Genomic DNA, 12,095 nt, shown 5'->3' with positions numbered 1-12,095 from the left:
AATCAGTGTTATGCTGAATTTTTATATTTTTATGGTTTGTCCTCGGGGTTTTTCCTGCCATTTCAGTTCTGTTATACTCACAGATATTATTTTAATACTTTTAGAAACTTTAGAGAGTTTTCTATCCAAATCTACCAATTATATGCATATCTTAGCTTCTGGGCCTGAGTAGCAGGCAGTTTACTTTGGGCACGCTTTTCATCCGGACGTCAAAATACCGCCCCCTATCCCAAAGAAGTGTTAACTGACTTGTCTAGTAAAACAAAAGGTGTATAGACACCCCAGTTTCCTCATCTGAACAAAATCCTGCTCACCTCTTCTCTAGTGGCGTTCCTCTATGCTGCTAGCTATTGAGAACTTCCTTCCTCAAGTGGAATCTTGCAACACACTCACCCACATTCCATCCTCTAGAAGCATCATGCAAGGCAGAGTCTGTCATGTAATTATAAATAACCTTGTTTTAAGCCTGTGGTATGTTAATGAGATGCTAATTTCCGTCATAAATCTCTGTTTTACGAGGAAGAGGCTCCCCTGTGCATACTGTCTGCCTCTACTGATGAATCTGCCGAAGAGACTCAAATGACACACACACACACACACACACACACACACACACACACACACACACACACACACACACACACACACACACACACACACACACACACACACACTCTCTCTCTCTCTCTCTCTAGCACATAGACACTGTCTTCCTATATGTGCTCAGCAGGCCATGGCATGAGATTACAGCTGTCACCTCCTCTATCTCCTCCAAGCATCTCCCCTCTGTTGACATTCCTCATAGAGAATCTGTTTATATTCCTCACTGGGAGTCTGGTTATCAAACAGCCATTCTCTTCCCAGAAACAGAGGCACAAAGCCTGAGACAACAACGTGAGAGTCCATAGGAACTCCATAGGAAAGACAGTTTGGTTCAGAGCATGACATGTATGCTGTTAGTTGTTGCAGATGACGCATTCTTATGCATGCTGAACAATAGGAGGATGCCACAACAGCAACAACATGGATGCAGTGTACTGTAGTGACTCTTTGCAGACAGAGGACTGACAGAGGACAAGGAAGCCCAATTCAACAACAACATGTCATTTCATCATCCACTTTAAGCTCCACTAGCCTTCGTTTCCATAACACCAACCTTGAACCCAGAAGCATACGCCTCCCTAAACGTCACCCAGCCCAAGGAACGTACAATAAAGCACCTACAGGACAGAGACTCTGAATGCTTCTATGTCATATTGGCTGAAAGAGTATGGTGACAGCGCAGGGATGTCAGGGGGACCATCAGCTCCACACTCAGAAGCAGAGGAAGAGAAGGGAGAAGGAGAAGAGAAAAGCCTTATACAGCCTGTTGCTTCTGTGGCCTTCCTTTGACCCTTTCACTGACACTCTGTGTAACTGACGATGACAAACCTTGGGCAGATATTGGAGGAATTCTATGAGAATTCTATACATAGCCATAAAGCATACACTGAGGCTGAGATTTTATCCATCTCCAACTGGCTTGCAGGGGGGCAGCTATAGGAACACAGCTATGAAAGTAAAGGTTCATGCTGGATCTGGAGCAAGCTGTCAATCACAGCTCACAGATCTCCCTGGTGAGGTAGTGGAGGAGGTGTGTCAAGCGTGCCGAGCTGCGTGTGTGAGCTGCGGGTGCGCGTGCATGCGTGCGTGTGTGTTTGAAACCTGCTGAGCCTGCTGAGCTCAGCACATCTCCATGACAGATCTGTTCAGCAGGTGTTCCAGAGTTGTGCCGTCAGAGAGAATCGATCACAACAATCTAACGGAGCGTTTGCGTATGACACTGAAGATCATCGATGTCACAAATCACCCATGATGACAAACTGACTGACGGAGAAAGACTGTCACAGACACAACAAGACAGAACATATACACAATAACTCAGCTGGTTATTGATGCCTTTCCACTGACGGTGTCTGCCTCAATTTACCTGAAACAAACAACAGAGAGATAGAGAGACAGAGAGTGAGAGAAAGAGAAGAGGACTTGGGTTTTACTAGACAGAGAGGGAGAAAGAGGCATGTTTGATTGTTAGAGAGAAGGAGAAAAAGACTTGGCTGTTACCTTTTCTTTGTCTCTCATTGATCCTTTCCCCAGAATGGACATCTTAGTGAGCGTGTCTTCCTGTAGTCTCTTTAGTGAGTTCCCGCGTGGACCCAGCAGTTTGCCCACAAAGTTAAACTAAAACAGAAACACAAGCAGAGAAGCTTAATGAGTAACTGTGCTGATGAGATAAAGACAAAAACAGTTGTATGTCAATCACATTTTGGTTCAAACAGTCTGCTTTTGATTAAATATAAACAAGAATTGTAGCAATTGACAAGAGTACAAAATGTAAGTAATCCGTATTTGGGTTGACATGAGAACTATCTTCCTAGTAGCACTGTGTCTCCATAAAACTGTTATCTCAACCATGTCCAGGGGTATATACCAAATGGGACCCTATTCCATATATAGTGCACTACTTTTGACCAGGGCCATACAGTCGAACGTAGTGCACTATATAGGAAAAAGGATGCCATTTCCCTTACAAAAAAAAAGATTGCAGTTTTGAAACTGAAGTAAAATTGCAGTAACTGCAACCGACTGGTATTTTGGATTTCAGAAATGAAGAATAAGTCAGAATAACTGCAGTGTACTGCAGTTGAACAGCAGTTACACTGCACTGTAACTGCTGTTACACTCCAAAATTACTGCAGTAAAAAAAATATATATATTTTGAATGCGGTATTTGCAGCATACTGCAGTTATACTGCACTCTGACTGCAATCTTTCTGCCTTTGACAACTAACACACATAATCCTTACAATTATAACAGCATTATGTGAAAGGAGGAGGCTCAGAGTGTGGATGGTCAGGTTGAAATAGTACAAAAATCAAGCAAGAATTGTTAGCATTTGACAAGAATAAAAAATGTAACTAATCCCTATTTTATTTGACATCTTTTATAGTAGCACTGAGTCTCCACTACACTCTTATTTCAACCATATCCAGGTGTGCGTCCTAAATGTACCGGAGCGCCAAGTCTAGGTCCAAAAGGCTTCTTAACAGCTTCTACCCCCAAGCCATAAGACTACTGAACAATGAATCAAATGCCTACCTGGACTATTTACATTGACACCGCCCCACCCACCCCCCAACTCCACTTTGTTTTTACACTGCTGCTACTCGCTGTTTATTCTTTATGTATAGTCACTCTACCCCCTAACCACATGTACAAATTACCACGACTAACCTGTACCCCCGCACATTGACTCAGTACCGGTACCCCCTGTATATAACCTTGTTATTGTTATTTTATTGTGTTAATTTCTATTCCATTTTTTACTTTAGTTTATTTAGTAAATATTTTCTTAACTCTATTTCTTGAACTGCATTGTTGGTTAAGTAACTTACTGGCTTGTAAGTAAGCATTTCATGTGACAAATAAAAATGTAATTTGTTTTATTTTATATGGCACCCTATTCTATATATAGTGCACTACTTCTGATCAGGGCCCATAGGGTGAAACGTAGTGCACTATATAGGGAAAAAGGTGCCATTTGGGACGCAGGCAGAATTTCTGCCTTAGACAACGAACATACATAATCCTTCCAATTATAACAGCATTATGTGAAAATAGGATTCTAAGCGTTTGAACGGTCAGGTTCATATAGTACAATATTTTTCTTTTCAACTTATCAGGTTTTATACAATACCCCATTTTGCCGTTCTATGTCTACGTTACCACTGTATAAATGCAAAGACCAAAACAGAGAGATTAGACGGATATAAAAAACAGAGGAGAGAGAGAGCAGGTAGAGAGAGAGAGCAGGTAGAGAGAGAGCAGGTAGAGAGAGAGCAGGTAGAGAGACAGAGAGAGAGCAGGTAGAGAGAGAGCAGGTAGAGAGAGAGAGATAGCAGGTAGAGAGAGAGAGATAGCAGGTAGAGAGATAGCAGGTAGAGAGAGAGAGAGCAGAGAGAGAGCGATAGCAGGTAGAGAGAGAGATAGCAGGTAGAGAGAGAGATAGCAGGTAGAGCGAGAGAGAGCAGAGAGAGAGCGATAGCAGGTAGAGAGAGAGATAGCAGGTAGAGAGAGAGAGACAGATAGCAGGTAGAAAGAGAGAGAGAGAGAGAGCGAGAGAGAGCAGGGAGAGAGAGAGAGAGAGAGAGAGAGAGAGAGAGAGAGAGAGAGAGAGAGAGAGAGAGGCAGGGAGAGAGAGAGAGAGAGAGGCAGCAGGTAGAGAGAGAGAGAGAGAGAGAGAGAGAGAGAGAGAGAGAGAGAGAGATAGCAGGTAGAGAGAGAGAGAGAGAGAGAGACAGCAGGTAGAGAGAGAGAGAGAGAGAGAGACAGCAGGTAGAGAGAGAGAGACAGGGACAGGAGGTAGAGAGAGAGAGAGACAGCAGGTAGAGATAGAGGGTACAGAGCTAGTTTTCTTCTGCTCCCCATCTCTCTCCCTTTAACTGTGAGTTATACAGCTGTCTCCTACATCTCCCTGGGTCATTAATTAGCAGACAGGAGAGACAAAAATACAGCCCTATTTTGTTCTGCACCTCACCTATGGCTCTTATGTCTCCTGCCTGTTATTCTCTCACAACAGTAACTGTTGTTGCCATGGTCATTAACTGTAGTTGCCATAGTCAATAACTGTTGTTGCAATGTTCAGTAACTGGCATTACAATGATCAGTCGCAGGCAGTGCACTCAGGTGAACTCAGGCCATATGGCCCTATATTGTTAGTTTCACTAGCGCTCTTGTACACAAGCCTTCACATATGCTAACACCAGTTAAATTCCACTCATTACAATTGTACATAGGATGATGTCTGCAGATGGTGAGCCTACATACAAGGTGTCATTGGTATCTGGAAGTCCATTATGTTGACCCTTAACCAGGTTTAGATCAGTATGAATTTGAACTGGTGGGAAAGTTTGAACCTGTTATATTCAGGGGGAATACATCATGTATTGGAAACAATGGTCAAGCATGAGAAAGTTAAATATGTTTTTAGTTGAAAAAAAAAGGACCATTCCATAAAAGCGGTCATTTTATTCAGACAAATAACAGGAGGGATGACAGGCAGTCAGTCAGGCAGCATATCACATGCTGTTTTGGTGCTGCGCTATGGGATGCTGTTGATTTGGTGCTTTTATTAAAGCCTCGCTATTTACAGACAGATCAAAGATATCTGCCTTGGATCTAATCTGTTTAAGATGTCTAAATGTCAGAGATTTAATCCTGACATCACCCTGTCTTTACTAATGCAAACTAAAACCTCTCTAACCCACATTCTGTGTTCACCATTCTGTTTTACAGGACATATTTGTCTGGCCATTCTTCAATGGGTGTTTGGAATTAGATAGAAATGTTCTGCATCCAAAATGGCACCCATATTCCCTTTATAGTGTGCTACTTTTGACCAGAAAGTAGGGCACTATAAAGGGAAAAGGATGTAATGGGACGCAACCATAGTCTGGACTGGGGCCTGTGGTCATTAACAGAGCTTTCAGCTTTTTATATCTCTAATCTATTTACCTCAACAACAACAGTAATCTGAACCCAGTCCTAAACTTCTGGAGTGGGGGTCCATTACTGTCTCTGGATGGGGACTAGGAGGGGACTGTGCTGCATGGCACTGATAGTGATGGCCCACATGAGAGCTGAACAGTCGCCTATTAATCATGTGTTGGCTAGAACCACTGCTTTAATTTTGGTTACACACACACATGCATCACTACTCTGGACGGTTCTGACTTAGAATATGTGAACAACTATAAATACCTAGTTGTCTGGCTAGACTGTAAACTCGCCTTCCAGATTCATATTAAGCATCTCCAATCCAAAATGAAATCTAGAATCGGCTTCCTATTTCGCAACAAAGCCTCCTTCACTCATGCTGCCAAAGATTCCCTCGTAAAACTGACTATCCTACCGATCCTCGACTTCGGCGATGTCATTTACAAAATAGCCTCCAACACTCTACTCAGCAAATTTGATGCAGTCTATCACAGTGCCATGTATGCTCTTGTTGGCTGGTCCTCGCTACATATTCGTTGACAGACCCACTGGCTCCAGGTCATCTATAAGTCTTTGCTAGGTAAAGCTCCGCCTAATCTCAGCTCACTGTTCACCATAGCAACACCCACCCGTAGCACGCGCTCCAGCAGGTATATTTCACTGGTCATCCCCAAAGCCAACACCTCCTTTGGCCGCCTCTCCTTCCAGTTCTCTGCTGCCAATGACTGGAATGAATTGCAAAAATCACTGAAGTTGGAAACTTATATCTCCCTCACTAACTTTAAGCGTCAGCTGTCAGAGTAGCTTACCGATCGCTGAAGCTGTACACAGCCCATCTGTAAATAGCCCATCCAAACAACTACCTACCTCATCCCCATATTGTTTTTGTTTTTCTGCTCTTTTGCACGCCAGTATTTATACTTGCACATCCTCATCTGCACATCTATCACTCCAGTGTAAATGGCTAAATTGTAATTACTTCGGCACTATGGCCTATTTATTGCCTTACCTCCTTACTTCATTTGCACACACTGTATACAGATTTTTCTATTTGTGTTATTGACTGTACGTTTGTTTATCCCATGTGTAACTCTGTTGTTGTTTTTGCCGCACTGCTTTGCTTTATCTTGGCCAGGTCGCAGTTGTAAATGAGAACTTGTTCTCAACTGGCCTACCTGGTTAAATAAAAGAACAAGAACAAGCAGGCACACACACACACACACACACACACACACACACACACACACACACACACACACACACACACACACACACACACACACACACACACACACACACACACACACACACACCAGGACCACACTACACTCTTAGACAAAAAGGTGCTATCTGGAAACTAAAAGGGTTCTTTGGCTGTCCCCATAATAGAAGCCTTTTTGGTTCCAGGTAAAAACCCTTTCGGTTCCAGGTAGAACTCTTTTGGGTTCCATGTAGATCCCTTTCCACAGAGAGTTCTACATAGAACCCAAAAGCGTTCTACCTGGAACCAAAAAGGGTTCTCCTATAGGGACAGCCAAATAACCTATTTGTAGACTGGCAGGGGATGGAGATAGCAGGTAGGGTGATAGCGGGTTCAGTGATTATGAAAAAGTCAGAGGACACCAAACAGTAGGAACGGATCTATGATTAATCACAGCTACATAGGGGGGTGGGGCGGACCAACATCTAACATCTTTTCATCATTTCCTGAATGTATTACTGTACTGCTAGCCTGTGCTGTGCTAGAGAGAGAGAGAGAGAGAGAGAGAGAGAGAGAGAGAGAGAGAGAGAGAGAGAGAGAGAGAGAGAGAGAGAGAGAGAGAGAGAGAGAGAGAGAGAGAGAGAGAGAGAGAGAGAGAGAGAGAGAGTGTGTGTGTGTATTGCGCTGCGAGAGGAGAGGAGAGGTGTGTTCAGAAAAAGCCAGCGTGCAGCGATTCTGCTGAAGACAGCAGGACAGACCGAGCCAACAGCAGAAGAATAAATCATTGTGGCCGTTTTCTAGGAGAGGAGAGACACAGAGGAGGGGAGAGACGCAGAGACAGAGACACAGGAGAGAGGAGAGACAGACACACAGAGACAGACACAAAGATACAGAGACACAGACAGAGACAAGCAGAGATACAGAGATATAGAAACACAGACACAGAGAAGACAGAAACAACAGAGCAACAGAAACACAGCCTAAACTAGAAATTTGCCATTGAGCTCCTTACACCTTTCTAATGGCCTGGGGTGACTTAAACGAAAATATGTATGACGGGGTGCACGTACACTACCGGTCAAAAGTTTTAGAACACCTATTTATTCAAGGGTTTTTCTTTATTTTTACTTTTTTTCTACATTGTAGAATAATAGTGAAGCCATCAAAACTATGAAATAACACATATGGAATCAGGTAGCAAACAAAAAAGTGTTAAACAGATCAGCAAAGAGACCTGCTTTGCGAACCAAGTGTGCACCGATTTTACATGTAGAATCAAGTGAAAAATGACGGCAGTCAGAAGTCTACAGCGAGTGGTCCCTTAAACACAGAGCACTGAAGGTTCGGCAGAGGAACGCTAGATCCACATTTGGTGAGATGTGTGCGAGTCTTAAAAGTTAGCGGCACCAGTGACACAAGGAGAACATTTTGGTGGCGCGTGCAGTGATGTGGGCTGCAGTCCTCTCTTCGCTTACACATAAATCAATTCTAAGCCAATCTCACAGCAACACTAATACTGTAATACAAGGGATTACTCTGTTTTCTAGATGCTCTGTTTTCCAGTAGCAAATTGGTATAATAACAAGCAAACAGTGGCTCTTCCTTTAAAAGTTGTGTCATACTGCAGCACAGCTTGCTAGGTGCTGCGGAATGGTATGGCACGTTGAAATGCATGACGTCATTGTATTTTACTGTCAGCCATTGTTGCCATTAATGCTAGTTCGACCACCAGAGGGTATCTTTGAGAAGCTAAGTTATTGAAATAACATGGAGTTGTAGGCCTAAGAGTCCTGTTTACTGTAGCTGTTTTAGCGTAACTTACTTATTGGCATAAAGTACTACTTCAATATGCAGTATATCAGTCAGTCATTCATTCATTTGTGCATGTCATCACACAGCATACAAGACATCCATATCTTTATTTACAGTCATGCATTTCAGCTATAAAACGAAATAGAAAGGGAGCCTTGAATAATTAAACAATGAATAAACCACAACATGTCAGCCAAAGCGACTGTTTTTAATATTAGCTGTGCTAGATATGTTTTTTGTTAGAACAGACTTTATGGGATTGATTATAATTTATTTGTTTCAGGAAACTTGGCATTTGTCACGCGTCACTACTTCACAGGAGAGCTATTTGAATGTAAACTTTTTTTTAAATATAAATGCGTTTTTTTGGCAGAAATGCATTCTGGAACATGTGAACTTTCATGTGCCTTAATAACAAACTTGTATGCCATCTGTAAATATGAATAAAATTGTTAAATTACGAACATAGTTGGTTTAGCCACAGAAAAAGGCAGCAACCTTCCCGCTAGCCATGATTGGCTGAGATAATGAGTGGACTTGACATGCCAAGAGATGAGTTCGGATTGGTCTGCCATGTTTCTGTCTATTTGAGCTGGTCCGTATGTATAGGTAATCCTGTCTAACACAGCTTTTTATATATATATATATATATATATCGCGTAGTAGAACTGCATAAGTGTTGCTCTCCACTTTCTGGAGGACCGAGGTTTGAAATCAGTGGAATTAGAGTATGACAGCTAAGGAGATGAAGAAAACACCTGTCTCTGGATTACATCTTCAAACTAAGGGCAACCATGGCACCCGTGACAGAGAGGGAAAAGCATACAGCCATGTATACAGGTAAGATAGTCTAGTTAGAAACATTTTCAGATATTACACGTTTCTAATTTGGTCAGAAAGTTGTTTTCATTTCAAGTTAAAGTGTACTGTTAGCTAGCTACAGTGGTCCTCCTTTAAAAGTTGTGTCATACTGCAGCACACCCTGCGTGCTGCTGCAGCATTCTGTGGCACGTCATTTACTTCTCAGCCGTTTCTTCTGATACTGCAAGTTATTGCTAGTTTGACCACCAGAGGTGGGAGATACATTTGATAGTATTCCATATTGGCATTACCTGAGAATTTAAAATATTTTTTTTGTAATAACATAGTATATGGGATTGATTTTAAGAAATTTGTCTTAATTCATTTGATTAATATTATGGTGTTTCCATTCAGAGAGAAATTGTCCGTTTGTAAATTCAGACCGTTTCGCTCTCGGAGCGCACACTGGACGTTCGGGCCGAGGAGTAGGGTTGATTTGAGCGTTCTGGCCTTACAACGGCAGTCAAGCACCCAAGCTAACGTTGGATAGCTACTTCCAGACACAAATGAGACCACTCTGACCATTTTACTCGCCCAAGCAGAGCTGGAAAGGCAGTTTCGTGTTAACCAGAGCGTTGGTGACTGTAAATGTGCTGCTGGAAACAATTTAATTACACTTTTTTTCCAACGTTTACTGACACCGGCCATATTCAACGGATGTTGAGCACTTGTAAAGTAATTATTTTGTGCTCTGGTTACACTCAGATGAGAGTGCTCTGAAATCCATGTAGATAGTAGGCTGGACACATAACATTTTTAACCTGTTGGGGCTAGGGGGCAGTATTTGCACGGCCGGATAAAAAACGTACCCGATTTAATCTGGTTACTACTCCTGCCCAGTAACTAGAATATACATATCATTATTGGCTTTGGATAGAAAACACCCTAAAGTTTCTAAAACTGTTTGAATGGTGTCTGTGAGTATAACAGAACTCATTTGGCAGGCCAAAACCTGAGAAGATTCCTTACACGAAGTGGCCTGTCTTGCCCTCCTTGATCATCTCTAACAAATACAGGGGATCTCTGGCATGACGTGACACTTCCTACGGCTCCCATGGGCTCTCAGAAGGCGGGAAAAAGCTGAACGATGTAATTCCATCCCCAGGCTGAAACACATTAGCGCGTTTGGCAAGTGCTCTATCAGAGGGCCATTAGACTGAGGCTCGTGCATGAGGGGATAGCATGCTTTTACTTTCACTCTCTTTGTAATAAAAAACGATTTCCCGGTCGGAATGTTATCGCTTTTTTACGAGAAAAATTGCATAAAAAATTGATTTTAAACAGCGGTTGACATGCTTCGAAGTACGGTAATGGAATATTTAGACATTTTTTGTCACGAAATGCGCCGTGCTCGTAAGCCTTATTTACCCTTTCGGATAGTGTCTTGAACGCACGAACAAAACGCCGCTATTTGGATATAACAATGGATTATTTGGGACCAAACCAACATTTGGTATTGAAGTAGAAGTCCTGGGAGTGCATTCTGACGAAGACAGCAAAGGTAATAACATTTTTCTTATAGTAAATCTGACATTGGTGAATGCTAAACTTGCTGGGTGTCTAAATAGCTAGCCCTGTGATGCCGGGCTATCTACTTAGAATATTGCAAAATGTGCTTTCACCGAAAAGCTATTTTAAAATCGGACATATCGAGTGCATAGAGGAGTTCTGTATCTATAATTCTTAAAATAATTGTTATGTTTTTTGTGAACGTTTATCGTGAGTAATTTAGTAAATTCACCGGCAGTGTTCGGTGGGAAAGCTAGTCACATGCTAGTCACATGCTAATGTAAAAAGCTGTTTTTTGATATAAATATGAACTTGATTGAACAAAACATGCATGTATTGTATAACATAATGTCCTAGGGTTGTCATCTGATGAAGATCATCAAAGGTTAGTGCTGCATTTAGCTGTGGTTTGGGTTTATGTGACATTATATGCTAGCTTGAAAAATGGGTGTCTGATTATTTCTGGCTGGGTACTCTGCTGACATAATCTAATGTTTTGCTTTCGTTGTAAAGCCTTTTTGAAATCGGACAGTGTGGTTAGATTAACGAGAGTCTTGTCTTTAAAATGGTGTAAAATAGTCATATGTTTGAAAAATGTGAAAAAGTTTTTGCATTTGAGGTATTTGAATATCGCGCCACGGGATTACACTGGCTGTTGAGTAGGTGGGACGCAAGTGTCCCACCTAGCCCATAGAGGTTAACAACGCTCTTTTCTGATTAAAAACGAGTTCATTGCATCCGCCGTGGAGGCCAGTTTCATAATATGACCATATTTCCCAGCTGTTTGCCGTCGTTTTGAAGTAATCACGAATAAACAGGCTTTATTTTAGTACATTTTTCACCCTGCCAGCTCCTATTAGTTCTATTGAGCACAGTGGCACCAACTCGCCTTCCGAACGTTCTATTCCCAGCTTATTGTTCAACGTCACAATGCCTGCTTCACTATTGTTGGCAATGAGACCTGCTCACATTGTTTAATAGTTAAAATGTAAACAACAAAATGTGAACTCTGCGGTCTTCCCATTGTTTCCTATGGGGGAAATATAGGCATGTGTGTCTATTTCACCAAATATCTCGCAATGTGTATATTTAGATTTTTTTCAAGTCGGGTGTAACGTGTGAAATGGCTAGCTAGTTAGCGGGGTGCGCACTAATAGCATTTCAATCAGTGATTTC

General features: G+C 42.0%; 1 protein-coding gene across 3 annotated transcripts in view; it reads right to left on the bottom strand.

Annotated features, from left to right (window-relative positions):
* LOC106588624 (KH domain-containing, RNA-binding, signal transduction-associated protein 3) overlaps nucleotides 1–12,095 on the bottom strand; it is a 145,594-nt gene that overhangs the window by 47,479 nt on the left and 86,020 nt on the right. For all 3 annotated transcript variants that reach the window (XM_014177799.2, XM_014177796.2, XM_014177797.2), the window contains exon 3: nucleotides 2,104–2,220. In XM_014177799.2, coding sequence (XP_014033274.2) covers nucleotides 2,104–2,220 — 117 coding nt within the window. The remainder of the gene's footprint in view (nucleotides 1–2,103; nucleotides 2,221–12,095) is intronic.

The sequence above is a fragment of the Salmo salar genome, chromosome ssa27 (genome assembly GCF_905237065.1).
Source record: "Salmo salar chromosome ssa27, Ssal_v3.1, whole genome shotgun sequence".
NCBI lineage: Eukaryota > Metazoa > Chordata > Actinopteri > Salmoniformes > Salmonidae > Salmo > Salmo salar.
The sequence above is the reverse complement of the archived record's forward strand: the minus strand, read 5'-3'. Positions and strand labels throughout refer to the sequence as shown.